Below are 26,802 nucleotides of genomic sequence, written 5' to 3' on the forward strand. Positions count from 1 at the left end.
AATACAGATTAGAGAAATCGACATGTGTGACCTAAATTTAGCTTTATTTAACTTTGGATTATTGCTGCCCACCTCATATGAATCCCTGTTTGAATTAGGGTTGTAAATGAGTCGAACTGAGTCAAACTTGATTCAACTTAGTTCGACTCAATAAAAATTGATCAGTTTAAAACTCGACTCGAATTTGTCACAAACTTTTTTTCTGCCCTAACTCAACTCATTTAAAGTTCGCAAAAAACTAAGTTTCCGAATCAAATGAACAAAAAGATAAAGAGAAAAATAAAAATATCTTATCTTAGATCATGGTCATGGCTATATAATTTACACTATGCCCATTGATCCTTTATCTTACATCAAAAACTTTTTCACCATTCTTGGATGCATCTTATGTTTTGTGGTGTAATCCATTTATAGGATAAAAGGAGAGTGTAAGAGAGCGTAATTTTCAACGTGAGACTTCTATGGCAACGAAAGGATTTGGATCATTGAAAATTTTCTCAAGTTTTCTCCATTTTTAATCTCCACCATTAAAACCCACTAACCACTTTCCTTTATAACTTAACACTCATTTTCTCTCTCATATTTGATGGTTGAGATTTCAATGGAGAAAACTTGAGAAAATTTTCAATGGAAATAATCCAAATCCGCAACGAAACATATGAATCATTGAACTAAGATCATTTGTTTTTAAAGAACCAATGTCTGCCTATTAAGATGACCTCTACGAGAAGCTGAAAGTTGTAGAAACAAATGGAAAAACGATGTGATGTCGACTAACCATGCAAAGTTTGGAAAGTGCCACTGAAAACGATTGTCTATGGAGTAATGACGTGAGATAAACTTTGCGAAGTTTGGAAGGTTAAGTAATTTAAAGCCAAACATGTTTTCAGTTTATTAGCTTTCTTAATTAATTAATAATGCAATGTCAGTCTTACTCCTTATTGTTCCTTGTTGTTTGAATGTACGTTAACATTCCTCATCTATGTCTACTAGATTTCATGAGAATGGTTGAGTACATTTTCTCTTTGTTGAAGATTGAGTTTTTGGATGCTAAAATACGTGATTGTTTAATGTATTTCACAGGGCTGGCCCTATACATGAAGAGGCCTAAAGCAAAAAAATTAGAGTATTACTTTTCCCACCCTATGGCCTTCTCGCGCGCCCTGCAAAAATTCCAAAAATACCCCTGGTCCGGATTACATTTTCCGAACAAGATTGTTAGTTTTTCCGGAACATAAATTCCGGACAAATACGGTATTCATATTTTGTGTCTTTCTTTGATGTCAAGGGTCTCTGTTGACCGTTATATGAACCCCACACAAGCTGCAATGCAATTGCAGGGTTCATAGGAACGGTCAACAATGACCATGACATCACAAACACTCCCAAAAGCTACCTAAAAAACTTAAATTTTTTGAAGAAATGTAAGAAAGAATGTGAAGAAGAATGAAGGAAAATGTTGAAGATCCAAGCCTTTTTATAGCCTAAAACAAGTACTAGGTGATTTGTAAGTAAAAGAAAACGTGTTTTTCATTCAAAACCGTCCAAAAAACGCTTTAAAACTCAACTAACCGGCCAAACCTTTTGGTGAAACGTCACTGGCCAAGTTGTTACTGAGTGCTTCCGGATTATATAATCCGAAATGTATGCAGTATTTCCGGATTATATAATCCGAATGGCACCTAGAATAACATAAATAATGAATCTTTTGGGAAGGTGGTTCGAAGAGGAGCTTTTGAACTCGATCTTGCCGGCCTGCCAACTGACATGTTACGATCGGCAGGCCGACATGATCGAGTTCATAAGAACCTCTTCTTATGAACAATGCAATCAAATCATAATTTTCATAACAATAAATACCAAACTTTTTTTTGTAAATCTAGAAGGACTATCTATATATTTTTGACAGCATGCTCAGGATCTTCATAATGCCGTCAAATAGAGAGCTAACTCATCCATTCGCGACAGCATTAGAAAGATCCTGAGCTTGATGACAAAAATTTGCATGGTTTGCTTTGGTGTGTTTGTGTGTTTTGCTGGTATTGAAGATCAAAACCGGAGAGGGTGTATTTATAGAGGTCCTTGGATGTTTTGGACCACATAAAATCTTAGTGCAATGTGGTCCATACAAAAGAATCCTATGCTGAAGCAATCCGGATTTTACAATCCGAACCAACCCTCACCATACACAACGTCCCAAGTTTCACTTTGGGACACCCCATTATCGTCTTTTTCCGGAATACGTTATCCGGAATGCATGTGTTATCCGGATTATATCTTCCGGACTGCACCAGAAGCTTTAGGTCGGTGGTCTGCACCACAAAGAAAACGTTTTTCAAACGTTTTGGGCGGTGGTCAAGTGTAAAAACACGTTTTTTGACCGGCATTGATGGCCTCCCACACGTTTTTTAACCCCCCTCCCCTATAAATATGGTTCATTTTCTCAAAAATTTTCACACCTTCTTCTTTCTTCTCTTCTCCTCTTCTACAACGATGTGTTTCCATCGTTGGCCTTTCATAGAAAGAGGCCTCTTTGGAAAAGCATCAGGGGTCATATGATCGGTCAATAGGGTGGGGGTCAGTTTGAATCTGAGGTTGGTTTGCCTGGGTGTCATGTTGACCATCATGGTCTCTTGTTCCCTAGAGGCCCCTGTGCCCCCTCTGTCTCCCCACCAACAGATTTTCTTCTTCACCGCCATCTTCTTTCCTCCCACCCTCTTTCCTCTTCATCAGTGGCTGGAGTTAGAGCTGGAGCCACTGGTATAGCTTATGTAATAGGATAGGATTAGAAATAGATTTAGGATATTATGTAATAAGCTTAAAAAGCTTGAAAGCTTGAAAATTATTGTAATGTATTGTTCATATATTAATAAAATGATTTTTTTTATGTTTTTGTCTTTTTATTTATGTTTTTTAGTTTATTTGCATTTTCTTTTACGAATTGTAGACCTTACAATTGCAAAAGTTCTAATAAAACACTGTTCCGGAATATACAATCCGGATATATCTGCAAATAAATCCGGAAAACATAATCCGGACAAGGGGTAAAATTGGGAAAAAAAATAGGGCGCGCGAGGAAAGGCATAGGGTGGGAAAAGTAATACTCAAAAAATTAATGTGGCCTTTAAAAATAATTTTTTTTAACATAATGTTTATATAAAATCAATTTTGTGGAGACCAAAATTTAAATTCATGACCAAGAGTAATTGAGACCTTTTTAATAATCATTTATGTTATGCAAACGACTTAATTTATCTATCATATAATATACTTATAACCAAATTAATTTTTTAGAGGCCTTTTTTTCACCTAAAATTTTGAGGCCTAAATCCCTTGCTTGGGTTGCTTGGCCCTTAGGCCGGCCCTGATATTTCAACATCTTAGTTGATTCTCCTTTCTATACACTCAACATGCAAATGATTAATTATAAGTCAAGTGTCCTTGACGAATTATGTTTTAACATAAAAAATAATGGAAATAATCTATGTGAACGGTGCATGGAATCAAAGGATGTTGAAGCAATTGTCAAACAGGTGGAGGCAATAGTGGATGAATAGTGATGCGACTTACTAATGTCAAGTGAATTAATAAAAAATATAAGTATGAATTGTAGTAAATAGTACTTGTATTTAAGTAGTATCAAAGACGTCATCGTGAACTTAACTCAGTTGATAGGGACTACGCATGATAATATGCAAGGTTCAGGGTTCAAACCCCGACCACCAACAAAAAAAGTAGTATCAGAGACAATGCGCCTATAAATAAGAGCAAAATACAGAAGAATGAACCAAATTATAGTTGAAGAAAAAACTAACATGTAAGTTTCTTTAGGAAAAAACATAAGCTAGTTCTCTAGCTTTGCACTTTGGTTCTCTTTTTAGTTTCATTTATCACATATGCATCTTCAATAAAATTCACCATTCCACTTATTTAAAAATTAGTCATTTCATTTATTACTACATATTTATTTACTAATAATCTTATTTGCACTTTGGTGCTCTTTTTAGTTTCATTTATCACATATGCATCTTCAATAAAATTCACCATTCCACTTATTTAAAAATTAGTCATTTCATTTATTAGTACATATTTATTTACTAATAATTTTATTTAAGCTAAGAAAACGGCAATGGACCAAACTTTAATTCATGGAAATTAAACTTTTATTTATTATTAAGAGCGTGTCTAAGGGCCCGTTCGGTTAGCTTATTTTCGAGCTTATGTAAAATAGCTTATACAAAGAAATAAGTTTAATTTATAAATTTTCACTAACGAACATTGTATCTTCTTAAGCTGTTTTTCATAAACTATATCGACAAGGTTATAAATAATACATAAAAATTTATTTATTTGCATAAGTTATTCTGCATAAGCTAAAAATATGTCAATCCAAACTAACTCTAAATTGGTTTATTTAAGTTTATCTACTAACATATAGATAAGCACTCATATAATGTTTTCAACTTATTTTCATAAGCTCCTCTGAACAACTTATATAAAAACAATTTCACTTTATTTTATCTTTTGTTATAAAAAATAGTTTATACATCTTGACCAACAAAAAAAAGCTTATACAAAAACACTTCTATAATTATGAGTCCGTTTAAGTTGGCTTATTTTTGTGTTTATGAAAAATAGTTTATGCAAATAAATAAGCTTTTATGTTAATTTATAAGTTCTCACTAACAAAAAATAATGATGTTCATTTCAGATACTACTTTGACAAACTTGTGAATAATACGTAAAAAATTTGTAAATAAAAATAAAAATTGACAAACTTGTGAATAATACATAAAAAATTTGTAAATAAAAATAAAAATAAACTTTATTTCCATAGGCTAGGCTTAAAAACGACCACTCTACCTTTCTCTAAACCTTCTCTTCTCTTCTCTTCCTCTAAACCAAAAAGAGAATATTTGAATTTATCTATCAGCATAAACGCCTCTGAGATTGTCTAAAACAAACTTATAGAAATAACTTAATAACTTATGAAATGTTGATAACGTGTTTTCAACTTATTTCATAAACCCTTTAAAATAACTTATGAATAAGCACTTTATTTTATCTTTTGTTGAAAAGAAGGAAAAAAAACTTATAAATATGCACTTATATTTATCTTTTTTTTTGTTAAAAAAAAAAAAAAAAAATTTGAGGGAAACTTATATAATTATCTCTCACTTAGCACTCCTATGTATAATTGGATTTTCCTCTAAACCCTTTCTTTTCTTCTCTTCCGACAAACCCTAACCTCCAATCACCGTCGCCGTCGCCGCCGTGACCATGGCCGGCGAGTACACTCATCCACCAAAAACATTGGCGAAGTTCAAACTCTACCACATTTGTCCTCATTTCTTCCCAGAAAAACGTCACGCAGATTCTTTTCTCAAATTTCTCGACGTTATCGAAGAATCAACGATGAAGCTGTTTTCGACGACCCAATCCGTTGTCAGCGTGCTTAGAACTCTCTATTCCCTGCTCAACATCTTCCATCCTATGGAGAAAATCGTCAACACCCAGTTGGAAACAATGGCGGATTCTATCTCCGAATGCTGAAGCAATGGGTTTTCTGGGAAGGGGTTGGATGAAGTTCACCGCTTCGTAGTGGCACTATATCGCTATCACAACGCGCAATGCAGTTGGAGGAGGAGGAGCTGGTTGCCGATGGAGAAAGGGCTCAAATGGTGGCTGATGGAGAAAGAGCTCTTTCGACATATCTTCAAGTTAAGAAGCCGATAACTGGACGATATTATCAATTCTATTATCAAGGTTTGGACTTTGGATAGTTTATTATCAATTTTTATACTATGTTAGATTTTTAGGTAATATTTCTTTGTTTAGTTTCTGATTGATTGTTGTTTGTGATTGTTGTAGGAGATCACTGATTGTCATTGCTTGCTTGCTAACCGAGACGAGACGATGAAATTCATGATTCTATCTGGGGTTTGTACATAAATATCTAGAAGATTTAACTTAGGTGTTCCTCCGATTTAGAAAAAATATGCGTAAGAATTTGAGTCAAGAAACACGTTTCTAGCTTGTATGAAATATAAGATGTTTTAGTTTTATTTGAACGTGTGACCTAAATTTAGCTTGATTCAACTTGGGATGGTTGTCACCCTAATGTGAATATGATTAATTTGCACATTTCTAGTTTGATGTCCTTGTCTGTTATTTCTAGCTTGCTCCTGTTGAAAATAGAAGCTACCCTTATATCTTTGTATTTGCAAAGTTTTGAGGTAATTTGTAGTGAGAAACCTCATTTTGTTCTTGTTACTATTTGGGTTGGTCAAAATTCTGGGACAGTTTAGTTGTGTTCTGATCGATGATGCAAATCACATTTTTGTGAATTTTTGTCTGCTCGGTCTGGTGTGTTTTGCTGTCATGTTGATTCAGTGAATTTTGTGGTTGGTTGGACTTGGATGGGTTTCTATATTTTGTCAAGTTCTTTGATTATAGTCTTAGAAGAGCATGAGATAGTGTAGTTGACTTTTTCTGCTGTTCAGCATTGAGGGTTAGGAGTCTGTTGGTGTGGTGTGTGAACTGGTTTTTGAGGGGAAGCAGGGTTCTGTTTGGTTCCCTGTTTTGTGCAGCAGCTTTGTGTGTTGCAGGGGTGTTAGGGTCTGCTTTCTGCTTCTTTTTGTGGGATTTTTTTTTTATCTTTTAATTGCCGTCTTCAATTTTTTTTTTTTGCCTCTTATTGCTGGTTATGCTGATTATTTTTAGATTGAGTGAATGTTGATATATTCACTTATGAGCAGTTTTAAAACTTATAACTGTATTATTGATGGAAATGTGCATTCCTGAAAAGCTATATCTGACATACACAAGAGGTTTTTTTTAATTGGATACATACATGGATAATTGAACCACATCTATCTAGGTAATTTGAATGATGGACACAATTTTTTTTTTTCATCGGATTCATACACTAAAGTGTTGTTTTGGGATATGTGATTTCTATTACATTCTTTCAAGAAAAAGGTAATGGTCTATTGAGGTTTTAAAGTGTTAGTAGCTTTGTATTTTCTTTTTATAAAAGAAGCATTTTCGTAGGAATGTCTTAGCCATTGCCTATATGTTCTATTCTCAAGGATTTTTACAATGATTAACATGTGCATATTTTTTACATCTGAAGGGATTTTGTATGATATGTTTCTTTTTGCAACTTGAGTTTTTCCCAAAGTATGTTATTTATATATGTTCTGATAATTTATTAAGGTAGAGTCTATACACTGTCACCTAAAGCACACTTTATTGCTCTATGAACTACAATTAGTGAAAATTAGAGCAAAAAGTTCACTGTGCTATGTTATACTGCCCAATGATGGACAAATAGACTATTGAGTAGCGTCATGGTTTTGTTCATAGCCTGACCTGCACCATTGACTCTTCATTCTCTCTCTATCTCTATCTCTCTCGGTCTCTCTCTTATACATATATACACACACACATATTTATTTATTTATTTTAGATGGTGCACAAAGGCTGTAAATGAAACCATTGTCAAAAACTGCAGATGATATATACTTAGCTATGAGATCTGAGGGCTCTGCATGACATAAGTGATAAAGATTTAGCAAGTGTACCAATAAGCTTTATGAGTGGTTTCTTCCTTTTGTGTATTTGTTGTTACTGAATAAGCTTTAATGCAAATTTAGCTATTTCACAACAAGTTTGACTTTGTGGATATGTTAATCCTTTTGGGGAAAGAAATGTGGGATAATTCCCACCTCAATAATTGAGGTTTGTTAAACAGTTAACTTAATCCTGCATGTTTTATTGAGAACAATGATGTTGTGCAGTCAACTTGCATAGTTTCCCTACTTAGAAATGTTTTACTGCATGTTTCACAGTACAAGAAATGTTTTACTGAAGCACAATTTTCACAACCTTGATCATATGATTGGTTTGGACCGGTTAACCCACTTGGGTTGGCTTTGTGGTGTTGACTTGGGACGTTGGAGTGTGCTCATCTCAAGGTCTCTGGTTCGATTCTCTCTGGTTCCAATTTCGATGGGTGAATTTGGCTTCTTAAAAAAAAAATTGATTAGACCAGTTTTACTCCCCCTTATGAAAAATAAAAGTTGCACCTTCTCAGTTATTGCTTACTGCTCCCAAACTCTTCTAACCAAACCAAGCCTTGTCCAAAACCTTCTTTCTCATTTCTGAATGTAGTATTTCAACTCTTCTTTCTGTTATTTTTGAAATTTAAAAGGTTCCCAATTTGGTTTACGATTTAACGTATGGGTTCCTATTTGTGTCTATTTTGTTGCAGATTGGTTTATGAAACTCCATAATATCTGAAATGGATCAAACTACATGTTCTTTGTTTATATTCTCCACATTGTACATACACGGCGCAACATTGTTAGTCTTTGCTCTGCAGGATTTGCGGTGGCGCTGATTGATTGGAAACTGTAAGGAACAGTTCTATTGGAAACTAATTATATTTAAGGTATAGGCTGCTTCTTACGAGAAGTAGAAACTCAAAAGAATATCTTTGTTAACATTATTGCTTTGCATACTTTGTTATGTAATAGTTTGGGACCAGCCCATGTTAGGCTTTTTTTTCTTGAAATGGTAATGTTGTTCATTGTTTGTGAATGCTAGCTAGAGTTAAGTTTGGTCATGTAAAGTAGTAGAAAGGTGAGCTTGGTCAAATTTCCAGAGGTAGAAGGAATAGGTCCAAAAGGATGGTTGGTTGACCAAAAAAATAAAGGTCCAGAAAGATGGTTTTCTGAAAGTGTTGGCTAATATAAATAAAGTTCAACAAGAATTGTTCCATGAAATAAATTGTTACTTATTTCCACACTTAGAAGCATAGGAACGGATGGAGAAGTAGAGACCGAAAAGAGTACATTTTTAGTCCAATGTTTGCAACACTTCGGATTTGGTTACAAGTGTTCTAGTAGAACTTCATACTAGCATAATCTTGTATGATATACAATTAAATTCGTAACCTCTCCTTTATAAAAGCAGTATGTACTCTTATTTGATCAATGTAATGTATGTGTTGCAAACAAGTTGTTTGCTTGCAACACATACACTGCATTGATCAAATAAGAATATAGTTACGAATTCAATTGTATATGATACAAGATTATGCAAGTATTCTGCTCTTCACCCAGCACTTTTCGCTCGCGCCCTGCAGCCTTTCCCAAAATACCCCTACGTTAGTTAACTAACACAAGTGTAAATTTATGCGTTAGTTAACTAACGCTGCGTGCAAAAATTCATATCAGTAATTGAAAATCATATCTGCTATTGCTTTTTACTTTTGTCAGCAATTGAAAAATCAATACCCCTACTTTTGTTAGCTTTTGTTAGGTGTTGTAGAATTAATGGGCTTCACGTGTATGAATTGATGGCTTGTTTCTATAATTTTTATCAATTTATTTTGGCTCTATCTTTGTATGAATTTAATGCTCAAATGAAAGAAGAAATACGTGAGTTAATTGATGGCCAAATGACTTAATCTTCATAGTTAACAAACACATGATGCTAGAAAACGAAAGCAGAAAACGAGAGAAGAAACAACAAAGAAATTGGACTAGCGTGAGTTAACTAACGCGGCGTTAGTTAACTCACGCGAGGGTATTTTTGGCAAGGCTGCAGGGTGCGAGCGAAAATTGCTGGGTGAAGAGCAAAAATCATGATGTTCTACCAGGAGAGGAGGTTAGGAAATTGGTTTGGGCTGTCAAGACTATGCGACACTTAATAACTAACTCTTACAACTTACATATGCATGTCAAAAGTTCACAAGAAACAAAGGATATACTGTATTTAACATCAAAGTTTTCATGTTAAATTTCATTTCTCAAATATTAGTAATTGAGTGAAAAAATGGAGATAATTCTTGCCTCTTAGTTACTGCCCTCCTGATTTACTTAAAACAATCAACAACAAAATAAAACCAATCTCATGTCTATGTTCAACGTTTTAGCAATTTAAGATTAGCATTATAGTCGCTAACAGAATCTCAGTCACAAGATTGAGGAATTTACAAGGACCTGATTTTATGATTAAAGCAGCTGCCTGCAACTTACACTCATCAGTGTTCACTTTTCACACTCCTCTCTCTTGTGTTTGCTTAACTACTGCAAACGATTACGTATTTAATCAATTTTCTAGTGAAAACAATACCACAAAAACATTGTCATCAGCAATTGCTTGGTGCTTTCTAGCACCTGATTATAAATCAAATATTGAGGTCCAATAAAGTAACTGTTAATCACAAGCAGAATAATTTAGGCAAAGGGGACATTATTGGGAAATTTCTGAAGAATGAAGTTGGCAATACCCAACTCTATATAAACTTCTGCAAAATAAAACCAGAAATACCTACCTAACTCTAGTGCTTTACAATACATTGGTATTGTTACATTATCCTGTGAAGACTTTTCATTCATCCCTCTAAAAAAAATATTCTTGTCCATTGATTTTTTGTAACACATAAGGGAAAGATGATATGCTAGATACAATGATCTGAAGCAACCAACATTTTCAAAAATTTATACTCTGGTGATGGTGATACGTAACAGAAAAGCTGTGATTAATTTTGCTGATCCGCAGAGAGTATTTACTGCAACTGATGCTATGATGTGATTAACCATATCGAGTCACAACATTTGATGTAGGGTAACGAAGTAGCAACTCTGGATGGGCCTATTTTGAAATTAGAACATTAGAGTTCAGAAATTCAAGACGGTTTTTGGTTAAAGTAATCTTTTCTTCGGCTTCCATTGCTTTTTCTCGCACTGCACGGACCACCTCTTCCGGAGCTTTCTCTACGAACTGCAGAAAGTGTTAGACAATAGTTAATTGGCACAGATTACTTTTGTACACAAATTCCAGAAGAATCCACATAAACTATTCTAGTATAATGCAAAACTCCACATCTTTCTGACTATTAAAGTTAGTAATCGTAGAGTATGAGAAAAGGTGACAAAAATAATGTAGAGAATTTGAGTCTAATCTGAACTATATTTCTGAACAGATTGAGAATGAAGCTGCGGTTCTTGTGTTTATAAAGGTTAAGACAAAAGTGGTTTTAGATAATAATTGGTCTGATTAGCTTATTTTAGGGAAAATCCTATGAATTGTCTGTCTTGGTTAGCAGGTCATGGACTCCTATATATAGTAGATACCGTATGGCTTTTGGAAGGCAAGCAATAAAAGTAGTAGATACCGTCTGCATCTAGATTTAATCAGCGGTGCATTGAAATGGGTTCTCAAACTGATTTTAATACTTAAAAAGCATATATGGAGGACCATGGAACAAAACCGTTTATTCAGGTCTATATAGTGCAGAAGGTAAGGAATATATTATTTCATACTTTTGGGGAATTTAGTTTAGCTATCATTCCATCATACTCCTTCTGCATCTTCACAAGGCGCTTTGATAGACGTTGAACTTCTGCAGAAATATCAACCATATCGGCCAAAGGGAGATATGCCTCTAGTCCTTCCCCAGCCACAAGATGAACTGATTGATCAGCATTTCCTGAAGGATATTACATGACATCCACCAAATAAATGACTTAATTGACCAGTTAACAATTAACATGAGAAATACATAAAACAGAAACGTCATTTCACTTTTAACCCAGGGAGTACAAAGTGAAGTCGAAAGCATACCTGGGGAAGAATTCATGAAATGCAGATTTTGTAGATCCAGCCGAGAGAGAAGTGCTAAAACCTCTTTTTCTTCCTGAAGAACCACATGATGCAGCATAACATTACTTACTATATCCCAAGAGAAAAAGGATAAGAGAAAGTCTAAGACTTCTATCACAAGGGTCACAGTTCTTGTACTGCTTAGAAATCAATTGATGCCTCTAATAATGGGGCAGGTAGTGTTATTTGCAGCGAGATAAAAAATGAAAAATAGCAAAAGAATAATTTGCAGGTTTATATTTGAAAAGAAAAAAATCATATTGGGGTTTAAAAATTCCAATTCAAAGAAAGTGCCTGAGAAATGAGGAGTAAACCACACTTACAGCAATATATTCAATAACTTCATTGCTTGCAACCACGGATGCTGATATTCGTTTCGCAGGCTCAACGGAATATTCTGCCCGAATATTTCTGATAGCTCTAACCTAAGACATTAAAAAATAAGCTGTCATAAGTACATTAAATAATGTTAAAAAGTTGTGTGAATGGGACGAGAGAAGAAAATAAGGAGATAAACACACCAAAGTTTGCAAATTTTCGAACTTTTTTACAGAGCTCGTACACCTTGGAAGTTTGGTCTCTGGCCAAGGTGATACAATAAGGGCATGCGTCCGGCTAGGGAGTGCCTGTTGACAAAACAAAGAAATTGAAACTTTGAAAAACTTGCATTATAATTTTCAAGTTATATAGGGTTTTAGGTAAGAAAGAAGGGAGTATAAAGAATCCAAGGCTTTGAATTATGATTAGTTTGATATTATGATGCAAAAGAGTAAAAGCAAACCATTATTTATATTAATACTAGACTCCTAATCCTAATCAAATAAGGAAAATAATAACCAACTCCTATTAGATGATCTAAAATACTGTAAGATAAGATCAAGATATTTTTTCTATGATCAAACATAAATAAACACTCCCTCAAAAAATAAAAAACACAAATAAACCGAATTTGAAGTAATGTTGAGATAAATTAGATTTTTCTTGGATTTTCAGTTGGCACTGCTTTAGGTACATAAATGGTTTTATCTCCTACCCTGCTTTCCATACCTTCAAAAAGGAATCCTTGAGTATGGGAGAAACAAGGTTCAAACTCCCATAATTTGCACTGAAATTTAACTTCTTTCATTTATAGTAATGGGGGTAACAAGCTTAAACCTCTAGACCATATGGTCATTCTTAGAATTTAAGTTGGGCCTAACTCAACCTTACAAAACCTGCTTGTAAGATAATGATTCATAAAGGCCTAACTTCAGTATATAGTGATTCATGAACAACCAATCCAAAAACTCAAGGTATTAAGTGAAGTCATGTGAATGGTTTTATATCTAAAGCATTCACAAATCAAAGGAAAACAAGCATTCGAAAGCATGGACAATGCTAAAGTGAGGGCACACAATTGAATTGTGTCATTGTGTGACCAATGGGGAGAAAAACACTGTCAGAGGATGCGCTGCCGGAGAAAAACCAGGGTTTCAACCCTAGTGAAGGCACAGTAACAAAGGAGAAAGGATCACAAAGAGATCTTTATGTCTGTTGGTACGGTAACTATCACCGCATAGGGTGGTTTTATAGAATCCCTATTGATCTGTTGGTGCTGTACTGTATAGGCCATGTCATATTTACCTGCCATAGCTCCTCAGTTACAAATGGCATGAAAGGATGCAGCACTTTGAGTATGTTCTCAAAAGTATACAATAAAACAGCCTGTGCCATTAAAGCAGCAGAGTTGCCACCATTGCCAGAGTTGTAAAGCCGCCCTTTGCTAGCCTCAATGTACCTTAAGAGCAGAGAGTGGAAAAGATTTAGAGAGTATTACTCACAATGAAGGCAAAGAAAGCCCTACAAAGCAACATACCAATCAGCAAAATCGGCCCAAAAGAAATCATATGTTTCTCTTCCCACTTCTCCAAAGAAAAATTTGTCATAGTTTGCAGTAGCAGATTCAATAAGCAAGTGAAGTTTTGAAACCTGAAAAGAGGAAGTAAAATTATCACACAGATGTCCAAATAGTGACATAAGAAAATGTTAAAACAAAATTTCCTTACCACCCAACGCTCTGGTAAAGGAAGATTAAGTACAGAGTCTTCAGTGTCAAACTGAGAACAGTAAATTGGAAGTATTAGTTGAGAGAAAAGGTAGATTAGTATTAGCTAAACAGATGTTGAACTAAAATGAACAGAAGAAGCAGTATTAAACTATTAACTAAATTTTCCACGTTAAAGTGACAATAACACATTAAATTGAAAGTACTATAATAAAAAGTCCAACAGATCCAAACTTTAGACTATGCTAGTACTTACAAGGTGTTATGCAACACTAGAATTGGGATATAATTGGGTGTTTGACGTCTGATTATTAATAACTTTTTCTATTACTTTCTGTTTTGTACTTTAGTCGAGAGAAGTATCCCTTATCCTCCGTTCTCTGTAATTATGTTTTCCTTTCATCTTAATGAATTTTGTCTTTTATCAAAAGAAAAACAACAACCAAGCCTTATCCCACTAAGTGTGATCAGCTACATGGATCAAATTACCATAATGTTCTATCATAAAGCATATTGGGATCCAACTCATTAATCTCAAAGTCTTTCCTAATAGTTTCTCTTATAATTTTTCTAGCTCTTCCTCTACCTCTTTTGATTTGACTCTCCATCTGATCTACTCTTCTACTACAGCATCTACAGATCTTCTCTACATGCCCAAACCACCTAAGCCTATTTTCTACCATCTTTTCTACTAATGGTGCTACCCCAACTCTCTCTCTAATGGTGTCATTCCTAATCCTATCACGTCTAGTCTTACCACTCATCCAACACAACATCCTCATCTTTTCTTTATCAAAAGAAAAGAATAAAAAAAAAATTATGTAACAAGAAATTCTTCAAGAAACGAGATCTTTACAAAGAGTTAACATGTCATCCTTGCAAACATGTGTTATTAAAAGACAGAGAAAAAATTAACAATCTATCTTTTGGATGCTAAGATTGGATCTAACCTTATACGAGAGTATATTCTCCCAAGCAGATACATCATTCTCCTTAGGCAAGTTCTGCAATACAAATTTGCCAGCGTTCCACAATTTGTTTGTGAAGGCCTTGTTGGAGGTCAACCGCTCAGTAGACAAATTAAGGTCCTGAATTGAAGAGAGAAAAACCATCACACCACTGTCTTCAATAATGTAATCAACTTCCTCATTGGATAAAAAAAGAACCAATTTTTTGAACACGGTAAAAGAAACCTGGCCAGCTGTTCCTAAAGCTACTGTGAATCGCAAAGCATCTGTCCCAAAATCTTTGATGGTATCAAGGGGGTCAATTACATTTCCCAATGTTTTGGACATTTTTCTCCCCTGAAAATAATAAAGTCGTTACATAGTGAGCCCAAAGACAAGGCATAAATTTGAAACAGGGAACAGTTGCTGAGTAAAATTGAAAAAAGAAAGATTTGATGCACCAACAGCATATAGAAGTTTAAACCATCACCATTCTTCACATAAAATGAAGTAGTCAAGCTAACACCATGATAATTTCAAAATGCACAAAAAAAGTGAAGTCACCTGTGAATCCCTGATGAGTCCATGCAAATAAATATAAGAAAATGGAACTTTCCCAGTGAATTCAATCCCCATCATCACCATTCTTGCCACCCAAAAGAACAATATGTCATGCCTGTCAAAATAAAACTCAGCATAAGTTGGAAGAATATTCACAAAGAATGGATTAGAATATGAAATAATTTTAAATGAAACCAATACTTAAACAAGGCTACGATAGATAAAATACAAACATGACCTACAAAAGCAATTGCATTCATTATTCACATGGACGGAACAAATGGTAGAGTAGTTGCCTTCTCGTAGAAATAAATGTATGAACTATACTTTGTATTTTTATGAACAATACTTAGATTGAATATATTTTATTTACAAAAACATCAACATCAATTCTTCATTATGTGTATAAAACCCTAGAAAATGAACTATCTGGGCTCATAAGAGAAAAACTTTTGGAAACAAAAATAAAAAATGAAAACAAATTAATATTTTTGTAATCATAATGAAAAGTGATTAACTAAAATTAAAACCGAAAACAAATCAAACACCCCATCCTGAACTAGATTGCAATTACATCTTACATATGATAAACTTACTAATGGCACCCCAAACCAACCGTGTCACACTGACAATCCAAGTAATCACATACCCGGTTTCAAGCATTGTAGTTGGATAGAACGTCTTAAAATCCTCTGCAGACAAATCTGGCCATCCAAGCGTACTAAAAGGCCACAGCGCGCTGATAAAATATGTAAGAATTAGTTAGTCCATACAACTAACAGGAGTAAAAGAATGCGCCGTGATTACTGACATTAGGTTTACGAATCTCTTCATTACATATAAATTTTTAGAAAAAGATCAATTGCATTATATGATTTGCTAAAAAATATTATACATAGTATTTTTAACGAAAGATTTGGGCAACATGTATTTAGAAAGCCAATCGAAAACATTTTTTAAAAGATTAAACAATCTTTAATGTGAATGAAATAACAAGCTATGGTAGAGCTCTTTCGGAAAAAGCTATGGTAGAGCTTGTAAAGAGGCAACATATAGGGAAATTTATGCCATGACATCTATTAGAAATAGAAGAAAGAACATGACTTTAAAAGAGATGCTTTAGTAACTTCAATTACCTTACCTGTGTCATTTACTCATTAGATGGGTTAGATATACAATTACTTATGGAGCACAAACAGAACAATGTGTAAAAGAAAAACATGTCGATATAGCTAGCATAAGACACAACAGCTCTCGTAATATATATTTAATACTTCGTGCTTTATACTCGGTCCATACTCGTACACACGACAAGCACCGGTTAGAAAAAACGTACATCAACAAATACTATTTAGTCTGAAGATGCTAATATAATACATTTCAAAGAAAGAAATATATCTAATATAAAATACCTTGAAAACCAAGTGTCAAGAACATCAGGATCCTGATATATTTCTACATCCTTTCCATATTTCTTGTGAGCTTTTTCAAGTGCTTCATCAGTGTTCCTAGCAACTATATAGTCCTCTTCCTTGTCTTTTCCATCAATATACCAAACAGGTATCCGGTGTCCCCACCATAGTTGTCTGCTAATACACCAATCCTTAATGTTGGAAAGCCAATGGTTGTAAATCTGTATGAACATAAAGTTTATAAGGAAAGGGCATGGCATAATCTAAGACTTTATACCATCAACAAAATAATGCTAGAAAAGTAATTTTACTGGACATTATGTTCTGATGCATAAATGTAGAATAAGAATTTACATACAGATACTAATCCTTATTAATACTACTTTCCTATAATATAACTCTACACCATGAATCTTTCCTAATAAAGGAAATTAAAGTGGAAAAGATCTGTTTAAGGAAACATAATAATAACTGTGATGTAGAGCCACCAGTGATAAATTGAGTAAGTGAAGTCTGGAGAGAAGAACAGAAGCAAGTGGAAGAAATATAAATAAATAAAAGCATTGAAAAAATAGATCCCCAACAAGCATGGTTAGATAGTTTGTATCGAATCCATGACCCATGATTCCATTTATAATTTTAGATTTGTCACATCACAATGAAAACCTTGGTAGGGAAAGTTAGAGAGAAGTGGGAATGGGAAAATTACAGAAGAGAGGAAAAACCTTCTCAAATCTTTCGGGAATTATTGTCAATTCTCCTTTTTCAACTGCTTGAAGAGCTTTCTCAGCAAGAGGCTCCATACTTACAAACCACTGTTTACTAACAAGTGGCTCTATTACCTAATTGTAAAATGAAGAAAATGTCCAAGTGGGAGATTCGAATCAGTGACAGAATATAATACCAATTCATAATTCTAAAACTTAACTAAGAAAAATGCTGTCTCACTTCTCCACCACGCTGAGATCTGGGAACTCGTAAAGTGTGTGGTTCCTTTTTCACACCTAACCCTGTCTCCTCAAGCTCTGCCCACATTTTTTTTCTGACTTCAAATCGATCAAGACCGCTGATATTGGATTTGGAGATTAGCTTCATGTAATAGTCATAATTTTGCTAAATCTTCAACAGCTAAATAAAAAATTCCTACAAATACCTGTACAAGCCAGCAACTTCATTTAATGTGCCGTCCTTATTCATCACATTAAGTATTGGAAGACCAAGCTTTCGAGCAAGTAGATAGTCATTATGATCATGTCCTGGACTAATTTTTAAAACTCCAGTTCCAAACTCTCTATCAACATACTGTGACACACAACACCAATCAATATTAACTAACGGCGTGAAACTTACGTTAACATTGTCAAATAACTTCTGCAAAATCACTAGAACAATACAGTAAAATAAATCCTTTAACACCTATGATAAAATGGCCCAAGGGCTGAACATCACAGCAAGACTTAGAAAACAACTCAAACAGATTACTTTATGAATAAACCATCAATTTAGTCCCTAAACTATCATCGTCTCTCAAATTTAGTCCCTAAACTATATAAATATAATTAGTCCTTAGACTATATGAAATTGGTTGATCTAGTCCTTAAATTATATTAAAATCCGACAATTTAGTCCTAACATCTTAATGGCAGAGACTAAATTGACAGATACTTTAGGGACTACTTAATATAGTTACATAGTTTGGGGACTAAACTGAAGTGTCGGCAGTAGTTAAGGGACTCAATTGATGGGTTGTTCTAATTTTCAAGCACATGAAATCCGCGTAAATGTGTATTGAAGCACATGAAATCCGTGTAAATGTGTATTCACGCACTACAGTAATAACTAAAATATACACCAGTTAAATAAACTGGAACATTTATACCTTGTCAGCAATAATAGGAACATGGCGTCCAAATGTCAGAGGCACAATTGCCATCTGACCAATATACTTTGAATAACGTTCATCCTACAATTCAGTGATGAATACAAGATATTAGTCATCCTTTCAACAAAAACAGTTTATTTTATTCAAAGTAATTATATATGCAAACTAATTCAATAATATTATATATGCAATCTAAGTTTATTTTATTGATCTCTTCTCTCTAATTATATTTCAATTAACATCTGTAGACAAACACACACATAATCGAATGTTAAAAATAAATGGTCAAAATATATATCATGCAACGGCTAATGCTAGCACTTCAATACGATTAATTCCAAAGAAATTAGTAATTGCAATTTTTTTAGGGCTGTTCTTGCTATATGAGAAATTCTGGAGAAATACATTTGTTGGTTTGGTGAATCACATTCATTTGTGGAATCAGTCAGTATACTAAAACTTAATACTGAAAGAAAAAAAAAAAAAAAAAAAAAAAAGATAAAAATAACAGGAAATATTATGCTGGCGAGTACTGAAAATATAACAATGTAAATGTTTACATGTTTCCTTTCATGTTTGTTTCTTATGGAGGGCTGGGCAATATAAATGTTTAATTATGTATCACGTGCTGTCTTAGCAGGCCAAGTGAATGGATTTCAATTACCAATGGAAACACAATCTAATTTTCATTTCATGTGTATCAAATTCTATCCAAAGGCACAACACCTTAAGAAGCAAGTATTCTATCCTACCTTTGGATTAACTGCCAATGCCACATCACCAAATAGAGTCTCTGGACGTGTCGTAGCTACAGTCAGCCAATCGTCCCTATAAAATGAGTAATATTAATTGATATATGTTTATCACCAAATAGAGTCTCTGGACGTGTCGTAGCTATATGTTTAATATTAAATGCACAAGTTCCAATACAAACTTGCTATTTTTAACTTTTTAACATGTGAAAATTTGCACATGATAGAAAAACCCTAATTGAATCTTTAACATATAAATAAAAATCTAATCAAAATTTCTACCCAAAAAATATAAATAATCAAAACATGAGCTTAAAGGTTGCTTCAGATGATATGCTTCTACAAAAAAATACATAGAAACACTGAATAATTTTGAGCACATCCACTATGTACCTTGAACCTCCAGCAACGCGATATCTAATATGATACATATATCCAGATTCTTCTGAATACTCAACTTCCTAAGCATAAAAGAAAAGGCTCAATAAAAATATCCAAAATTATATGAATTAAGTAGTAACAAGAGTACAATCAAAACGAAAAAACTGCTTACCAAGTCGGAAACAGCAGTCTGTAGAGTTGGTGACCAATTTACCATATATGAACCTGAAGTACAAGGAAGCCAGAGTGTTACATACAGCACTATATAATATGAAGTATGAATATAACATGTGTGTCTATGCAAAATTCAACATTATCTCTTCCATTTTTTGGGTTACTCTGTTTTATTTTCACCAACTCTACTGTTCTATTGTGCTCATCTTTTGTCTATGACATGTTATTCTCCTATATTTTGTCCTCTTAGTTCAAACAGTTATTTTCCCCCAGTCCTTTGACTCCTCTCTAATAATAGCAAGAGCAGGAGTGTACTTTTATACTATGTTTGTTGCGTTAAGTAATTTGCAGTGACTGTCTTCATATTTATGAAATATCATATTTTTCATGAATTTTATTTATTGCAATTTGTTCTTAGAACTAGTAAAAAAAAATAAAAACAAACAACAAAAAATTATATGTTTCCCGCTATGCTTACTATGTCCGACATAACTGCAAGCAAACACTACAGCAGTCGTTATTATTGCCCTTAGCTCCTTACAGCAAAACTTGCATCGCGTAGCAATTTTCATATTGGACTCAGCGAAATCCGCTACACAGTAGCATTATAACACTGCTATTTTCGCTACTTAACACTTGTCAAATGTCAGTACATCACTCAGCTTAAAGCTCTTCAAACACATTGGGGAGGCAGATTCGCATGTTCACAAAATTGCTCCATGAAATTGGTTTTCTTGTTCGAGTAATATCTCTACATATCAAGGTACAGACTCATGGGCATGCCCATTAAGTACATCAAATACCAAGGTAAATATATACCGACTCAAAGTCAACCCTTGGTTCTAACCAATGGTTATAGGAAAGTCATTTTCACGCACTAGCTGACGGCTTGACACTGATACCCTTTACAGATCAAATATATGTTATATCATTTGAACAGAAACTCCATTATTAACTAGAGCTTTCCACGTGACTCCTTGTACAAAATTGACTAAGCATAACTACAAACTCCATCCAATATTTCAAAAGTTTCGAGCAATATGGAATTGTATAACAAAGTGTAATGCCAAATGAAATATATATTATAGTGGAAGGATGTAACTTCAGCCTATACCTTGATAAATCAAGCCTTTCTCATGAAGCCTAACAAATGCCTCGACAACAGCTTCTGCAGAAATTACAAACCATCAGTATATGTTACACAAACAAATGCTAATACGCAACCACGCTGGATTTAAATTAATGAGACAAATTCAGATGCATGTAATGGATATTGGAAAATGATAAGAATAGCATATAAAAAAGTTAAAAAAAAAAAACTGCACCAATTATATTTATTATCTCATTTGTATCACCGTAACTTTTCAACTATGTGGACAAAAGCTCTCCTAGCAAGTTAAAGTTCCAATTAGTAGAAAACTATCTTACGACTTAGCTGTTCATCAAGGGTGAAGTGCTCTCTAGACCAATCACACGAAGCACCAAGTCTTTTGATCTGATTTGTGATAGTTCCACCATACCTGAATAAAGTAAAGAAAAATCATTGCACCACTACATAGTTATTTAATGATAGGCAATATCTATGATCTGAAGATGCAGAACACTCATTAGTCATGACTCATCTAAACTAAAAATAATGTAAGCAAATCTACAAAAAGTTCAATAAAATTTCCAATTTTCCTTTGCCATTAGGTCATGGCATATTCCTCTAAACTATACCATTATGACATTAGGTTATATGGATTTTGGAGAAAGTATATTGTAGATTTGAGCTAAAATGGAAATAAAAGGACCGCTTTCACAGAGGCCTCTCAAGTCTCAGATTTTATCATTTATCTTCTTTATAAATTTATAAATCTAAGTTTTTACACTATTCCAGATTCTAATCTCTTGTGATTTAAATTTTTAACATAAATAATAGGAACAATAGTAAGCTTCAAACCCTTCTACTTTTCCCTGTTTTAAGAAGGGCGGTCCATTGGCTGTGGAAAAACAAAAAAGTAGATTCCAGGAAGATAAACAAGGATGTGAAGACATACTTTTCTTTCCACTGCCAAACTCTTCTTGTGAATTCATCTCTACCTATTTCAACCCTCTTGATTCCTTCAGAAGCTAGCATTCTTTCCACGACCAACTGGTAGAAGGAGACCAAATTTAAGAGTGGATAACTAATATCTTCAACTTAAAAGATATAAAGAGAAAATGCAAGAAGCATAGAATTCTCTGTAACAAAAGGAAACTGCATAATAAGGTCAGATACTGAAGATGAATCCAGGAGTTTGGCAGCTGCCACTGCTGATTTACTATGGATTCAGACCTTACTTTGAGAACAATCAGTGCCCTTTCCTCACTCCAAGACTGTATTGTAACAATCAGAGTGTTGTTTATTTGTGTCCCTTAATCAAGTACTACATGCTATAGGTTTTTTTGTAATGGGCCTAACTCATCCTTACACAACCAGCTTGTAAGGTGAGAAAAGCCCGACTTTTAAACACATGTTCAAGTCATCTCTCATCCAATGTGGGACTCTATAACACACCCCTCACGCCAAGGACTAGAAATCTTGAGTGTGACCCGAGTGGCCCGATAGCGGAAACCTGATGCGGGAACCAACAACAGATCTTTCCTAGAGATATGGATGTGTATGGAGTGTTTCATAAAGCTTGGGGACTAAATCCATCCCTTCAAATCCAACACATTGAAGGTGTTGGAAGCTGGAATGAAGGCAATGCAAATGCCGCAATTAGGCGGCTAGGGGCAGACCGCAATGAAGGCAGAATTTCCAACATATGCTTGCACAATCTACCACCTTAATATGAACTAATGCACATTGATTGTACATCATGTTCTAGCCCAGGATCAATGGTGGGCTTACTCTCTGACATAGTCTGTCTCCTACCATATTTCTCCAGCTCAAGGACAAACTCAATGTGCATGAACTACCTAATGTTTCTCACCCTCTTTGCGCTTATGCAGGGGTGTGTGAGAATTCTTCTCGAATAGTTATATGTAACAGCTGCTGATTGTACAGGTTTAACTAACTCAGAAAGTTAGTTGCAGTTAGCGCAGATGAAGATTACTAAGTGTAGGCTAAGGTCGGCTATATATTGCTGGTAGTTGGCTACCTCTCAGTAAGTAATGAAAATTGATATAATATTGGGGTTTTGAAATTGACAAACCTGTGTTGCAATACCAGCATGATCAGTCCCAGGAAGCCAAAGTGTTGGTCTTCCCTTCATGCGATTGTACCTAACCATAATATCCTGGATGAAAAAGCATGATAATAAATAAAAACATATATCTTAGTGACGTGAAATTTCGTAACAAAAAAATGTTAACATCTCAATAGCAATTAATAAATCACATTATTGATACTTCATACAAGACAGACAACATCATTATGCAGACAAACAGACAGAAAGGAACATAAGCTAAGGAAGGAAGATCGCTTTTATTTTCCCAATGCAATACCAAACGTATTCACATAAATAACAAGCAGCTAACCCCATAATTTCATGACTTAAGAAGAATCACATCAAACAGTTTTAAAATGCCCCAGAACAAAATCCGTTGTTACAATTACCTTTGGAAATAATATAAAAATAAAAATGAAAACTTACCACAATGAAAATATTACAAAAACAAACATGCAAGATGACGCATCAAATCAAATGGTATATCTCTACCACTATACGTCTTGTCTCAACATTTAGAAACATTTAAACCATATGATGATACATCCAGCCATCTAGATACATGAATATGTATGTAATAACATACATGAAATGAAATAGAAAAATAATAAAAAAACTGAAAAAACCTCAAGGGTCACAAACATTGCATGCCCCATGTGCAAAGATCCAGTAACATTGGGAGGTGGCATTGATATCACAAAAGGATCACTTCCCCGGTCGAAGTTCGGCTTAAAATACCCTTGTGACTCCCACCTAGCATCCAATAATCATAATTAAATTTAAAACATTATTTACAACAACACAAAATATACAAAAACAACATAATTATGAGTTCAAAATGCTCATTCATGATCCAAAACAACTTATCAATATAATCAGAGACAGGCTATACCCACATAAAACAGAAAAGGGTTAATTAATTTAGATGCATTGCACAATGTTATATACAGTAACATTTTATTCCTCTTGTCAGCAACCTATGATGCACTGATAAACCTTAATTTCGTAGATACGCGTCAGAGCCATATCAGATACCATTTTTAAAAATTAAAAAAATCTAACTAAATAAATAAAAAATGAATTTTGATACTCTCTCGAGACGCCATTGACACACTTCTGACTCTTACATTAATAGCAACAAATACAATGCATATCACCCACTCAGCTATTAAACCCCATTTTCTAGCTTCAACAGTTCACTTTAGCTAATTTAATCACGCAATACTAAAGTTCTACTGCAAAAACTAAGAAAATAAGCCATTTTGCTTGGAGCACATATACATTGAATCAAAAATACACAAAAAAGAGAAATCATACCAACACTTATCTTTATATAAAAAAAAATAAAAAAAAACATACCAATTATATATGCGTTCTTCCGCAGCAAAGTCAAAAGTTTTGGCTATCTCAGGAGAAGTAAAGACACCATTATTCTCTGAAGCAGTAGCAACTGAAACATTGAAGACATAAAACAATCACAAACAAAAAACTCCAGTTACTGTAAAACCAACTAAATATCGTTATGTTCATATTTTCATCACCAAAAATCTTATTCTCATTATTATATAGAAATTTTCAACCCAAAAACATATATAAGACCGACACTTCAGACTAACGGCATGTCTAGTATATCCGAGACATGCCAATGTCCAACAAGTGTTGGTATCCAACACAATACAGACACATTTAGTTATATTCAATCACTACTATTTTCTTACAGTATTATCAATATCTACGTGTCAATCATATCCGGTGTCGTTTTAGTAATAGTCGAACACAACCCATAATTATTGTAATTATTAAGGTGCATGTTGGGTTTGAACTTTGGATGGGGCAAAATTGATTCTAGACGGGTCGAATTCACATGTTCGGACATCTCCAAGTAGAATTGAGTTTGTAAATGGAATTGATTCTAATGCGAAGCTAGAATTTTGAGCTTTTGATTCTAGAATTGGCTTTTACATTCAAAACTTATCGTTCAACTCACTTTAACGTGAATAAACCACTTCAAATTCAACTCAGTTGTAACTAAACAACAAAATTCATTCCTGTCACTGCATGACCAAACAGACAAAAAACTAGTAACTAAATTTGAACACGTTTATCCAAACAAGCCCTGCAAAAACTCACTGCATTAAGGACGTGTTTGGATAAACATCTTATTTGCAGTTTATAGCACAAGCGTTTATGATAAGCGCTTATGTATAAGCTGCTTCTATCGTAAGCAAAGATACAATAAAGTAAAATTATTTTTGTATAAGCTATAATCTGTTTTCATAAGTTATTTTGGATGACTTGCGAAAAAGGTGAAAACAGCTTACAAACAATGTCATAATCTGTTTTCATTAGTTCACCTAAACAGTCTCACCAAACACTTATGTCAGTAGATAAACTCAAATAAGTCAATCAGAACAGGCCCTAAACCAATATACTTCAATTGTTTCACGAGTAGATAAGCATAAAGTGTCTAAAATGGCGACAAATGACAAACAAAATAACGAAATTCAAAAAACGTCTATCCAAACAATCCCTAACTTATTCAAAAGCCAAAGCCCAATCACTCAATTAAACTAATACTTCAACTATTCTATGCAAATATAAGCATAAAGTGCTTATAATTGTAACAATTAAACGACAAATAACAAAATTCAAAAGCCTCAATCCAAACTATCTCTAACTTATTCAAAAGCGAAATCTCACTCAATTAAACTAATACTTCAATTATTTTACGCAAATATAAGCATAAAGTGTTTATACTTGTAACATTTAAACAACCAAAATAACGAAACTCAAAAACCTCAATCCAAACAATCGCTAACTTATTCAAAATCAAAAACACACTTAATTAAACTAATAATTCAATCATTTCATGCAAATACAAGCATAAAGTGCTTAAAACAGTGAAAATTGAACAACACGAAGTAACAAAATTCAAAAACCTCTATCCAATACAAATTCGAAACGATCCCTAACTTATTCAAAAGCAAAAACTCATTCACAGCGATAAACGAATATTTCAATTATGTTTATATACGAAAATGAACAAGTGTATGAAAAACTGAAAATTGAAGAGGAAGATGAATTGAAGCGAAGAAGAGAACCTGTTGTGAGAAGACGCATTGGTGTGGTTGCGAAGCGGTTACGATAGCGGCGAGAAGGAGAAGAGAGAGAACGGCGGGTGTAGAAGAGAAGAGGGTTGAGTTTGTTACAAATGGAGAATGGATAAGAAGAAGATGAAAGAGAGAGAAGTGTAGTAGACATGGTTTGTTATAGTTAGTTAGTTAGTGTTTGTTTCAGTGAAGAAGTTTTTCAGTTCAGAAGAAGAAGGTATTGTTGATAGAGAATGAGATACGGCTAAGGAAGGAGGCAAAGCCAGTGGGACGACGAGTTACTGAGAGGGATGAGGAGGGAAATCAAACTGTATCCATCCCCCACATCTTGTTAGGCTGAGAAACACTAGTAAAAGACGAAAATGCCTCCTCGGTAGTTAACTGTCGAATTATGAAACCGGATGCAGTTAACTTCCGAGGAAAACTTCGGCAGTAAACTCCTGAGAAAATCTGAAAACTTCGGCAGTTAACTGACGAGGAATCCTCAAACCTTTTTTTTTTTTACAAAAAACATTAATTCTCTTTATTCTTTAAATTAAACTTTTCTTAATTAAATTTAATTCTTTAATCCTTTTAAGGAATTAAACATAATTCTTTTTATGAGTTCATTCATGTGATTTTGTTGCCATAAATGAAGAAATATGGATTTTGTTGTCATTAAATACACGA

The 26,802-nt window shown here is 34.0% G+C and overlaps 1 protein-coding gene and 1 long non-coding RNA gene across 6 annotated transcripts; one reads left to right on the forward strand and one right to left on the reverse strand.

Annotated features, from left to right (window-relative positions):
• The first annotated feature begins 5,192 nt into the window (after positions 1-5,192).
• On the forward strand, positions 5,193-8,600 carry LOC146913590 (uncharacterized). The gene is made up of 2 exons (XR_015013667.1): positions 5,193-5,766; positions 5,872-8,600. It is a non-coding gene; the product is annotated as an uncharacterized LOC146913590 (long non-coding RNA).
• Positions 8,601-10,274: 1,674 nt separating this feature from the next.
• Positions 10,275-26,455, reverse strand: EMB2247 (protein EMBRYO DEFECTIVE 2247). 5 transcript variants are annotated; one of them, XR_015013673.1, is made up of 27 exons: positions 26,125-26,455; positions 24,383-24,473; positions 23,650-23,776; positions 23,009-23,092; positions 21,869-21,963; positions 21,258-21,349; positions 20,944-20,997; positions 19,828-19,880; positions 19,668-19,735; positions 19,275-19,350; positions 18,520-18,603; positions 17,794-17,942; positions 17,589-17,706; positions 17,366-17,482; positions 16,641-16,861; positions 15,878-15,967; positions 15,232-15,343; positions 14,914-15,024; positions 14,671-14,808; positions 13,722-13,772; positions 13,532-13,644; positions 13,300-13,453; positions 12,198-12,302; positions 12,000-12,121; positions 11,638-11,710; positions 11,337-11,503; positions 10,275-10,794 (listed from the first exon to the last, which is right to left on the reverse strand). XR_015013673.1 is itself a non-coding variant. In XM_085716783.1 (27 exons), exons 5-27 carry the CDS (start codon positions 21,903-21,905, stop codon positions 10,666-10,668), a joined length of 2,406 nt encoding a protein of 801 aa, XP_085572909.1. In that variant the 5' UTR covers positions 21,906-21,963; positions 23,009-23,092; positions 23,650-23,776; positions 24,383-24,473; positions 26,125-26,455; the 3' UTR covers positions 10,275-10,665. The 5 variants fall into 5 exon arrangements, 4 of the variants coding, with proteins under 4 accessions (XP_085572909.1, XP_085572907.1, XP_085572906.1 ...); XM_085716783.1 differs by having other exon boundaries at positions 12,000-12,101; positions 21,266-21,349; XM_085716781.1 differs by having other exon boundaries at positions 12,000-12,101.
• Positions 26,456-26,802: the final 347 nt, after the last annotated feature.

The sequence above is a fragment of the Medicago sativa genome, chromosome 6 (assembly GCF_051527215.1).
Source record: "Medicago sativa cultivar Bolivia chromosome 6, Bolivia_mono, whole genome shotgun sequence".
NCBI lineage: Eukaryota > Viridiplantae > Streptophyta > Magnoliopsida > Fabales > Fabaceae > Medicago > Medicago sativa.

Bases quoted from the DNA above. Each gene is read 5' to 3' on its own strand.
- EMB2247 (XM_085716780.1), bottom strand. From the start codon at position 26,284: ATGTCTACTACACTTCTCTCTCTTTCATCTTCTTCTTATCCATTCTCC. The intron at 19,881-20,943 runs GTATAGGCTGAA...CTTGTACTTCAG, and splicing joins GAAAGGCTTGATTTATCAAG to GTTCATATATGGTAAATTGG. The intron at 19,736-19,827 runs GTAAGCAGTTTT...TTTTATGCTTAG, and splicing joins AGACTGCTGTTTCCGACTTG to GAAGTTGAGTATTCAGAAGA.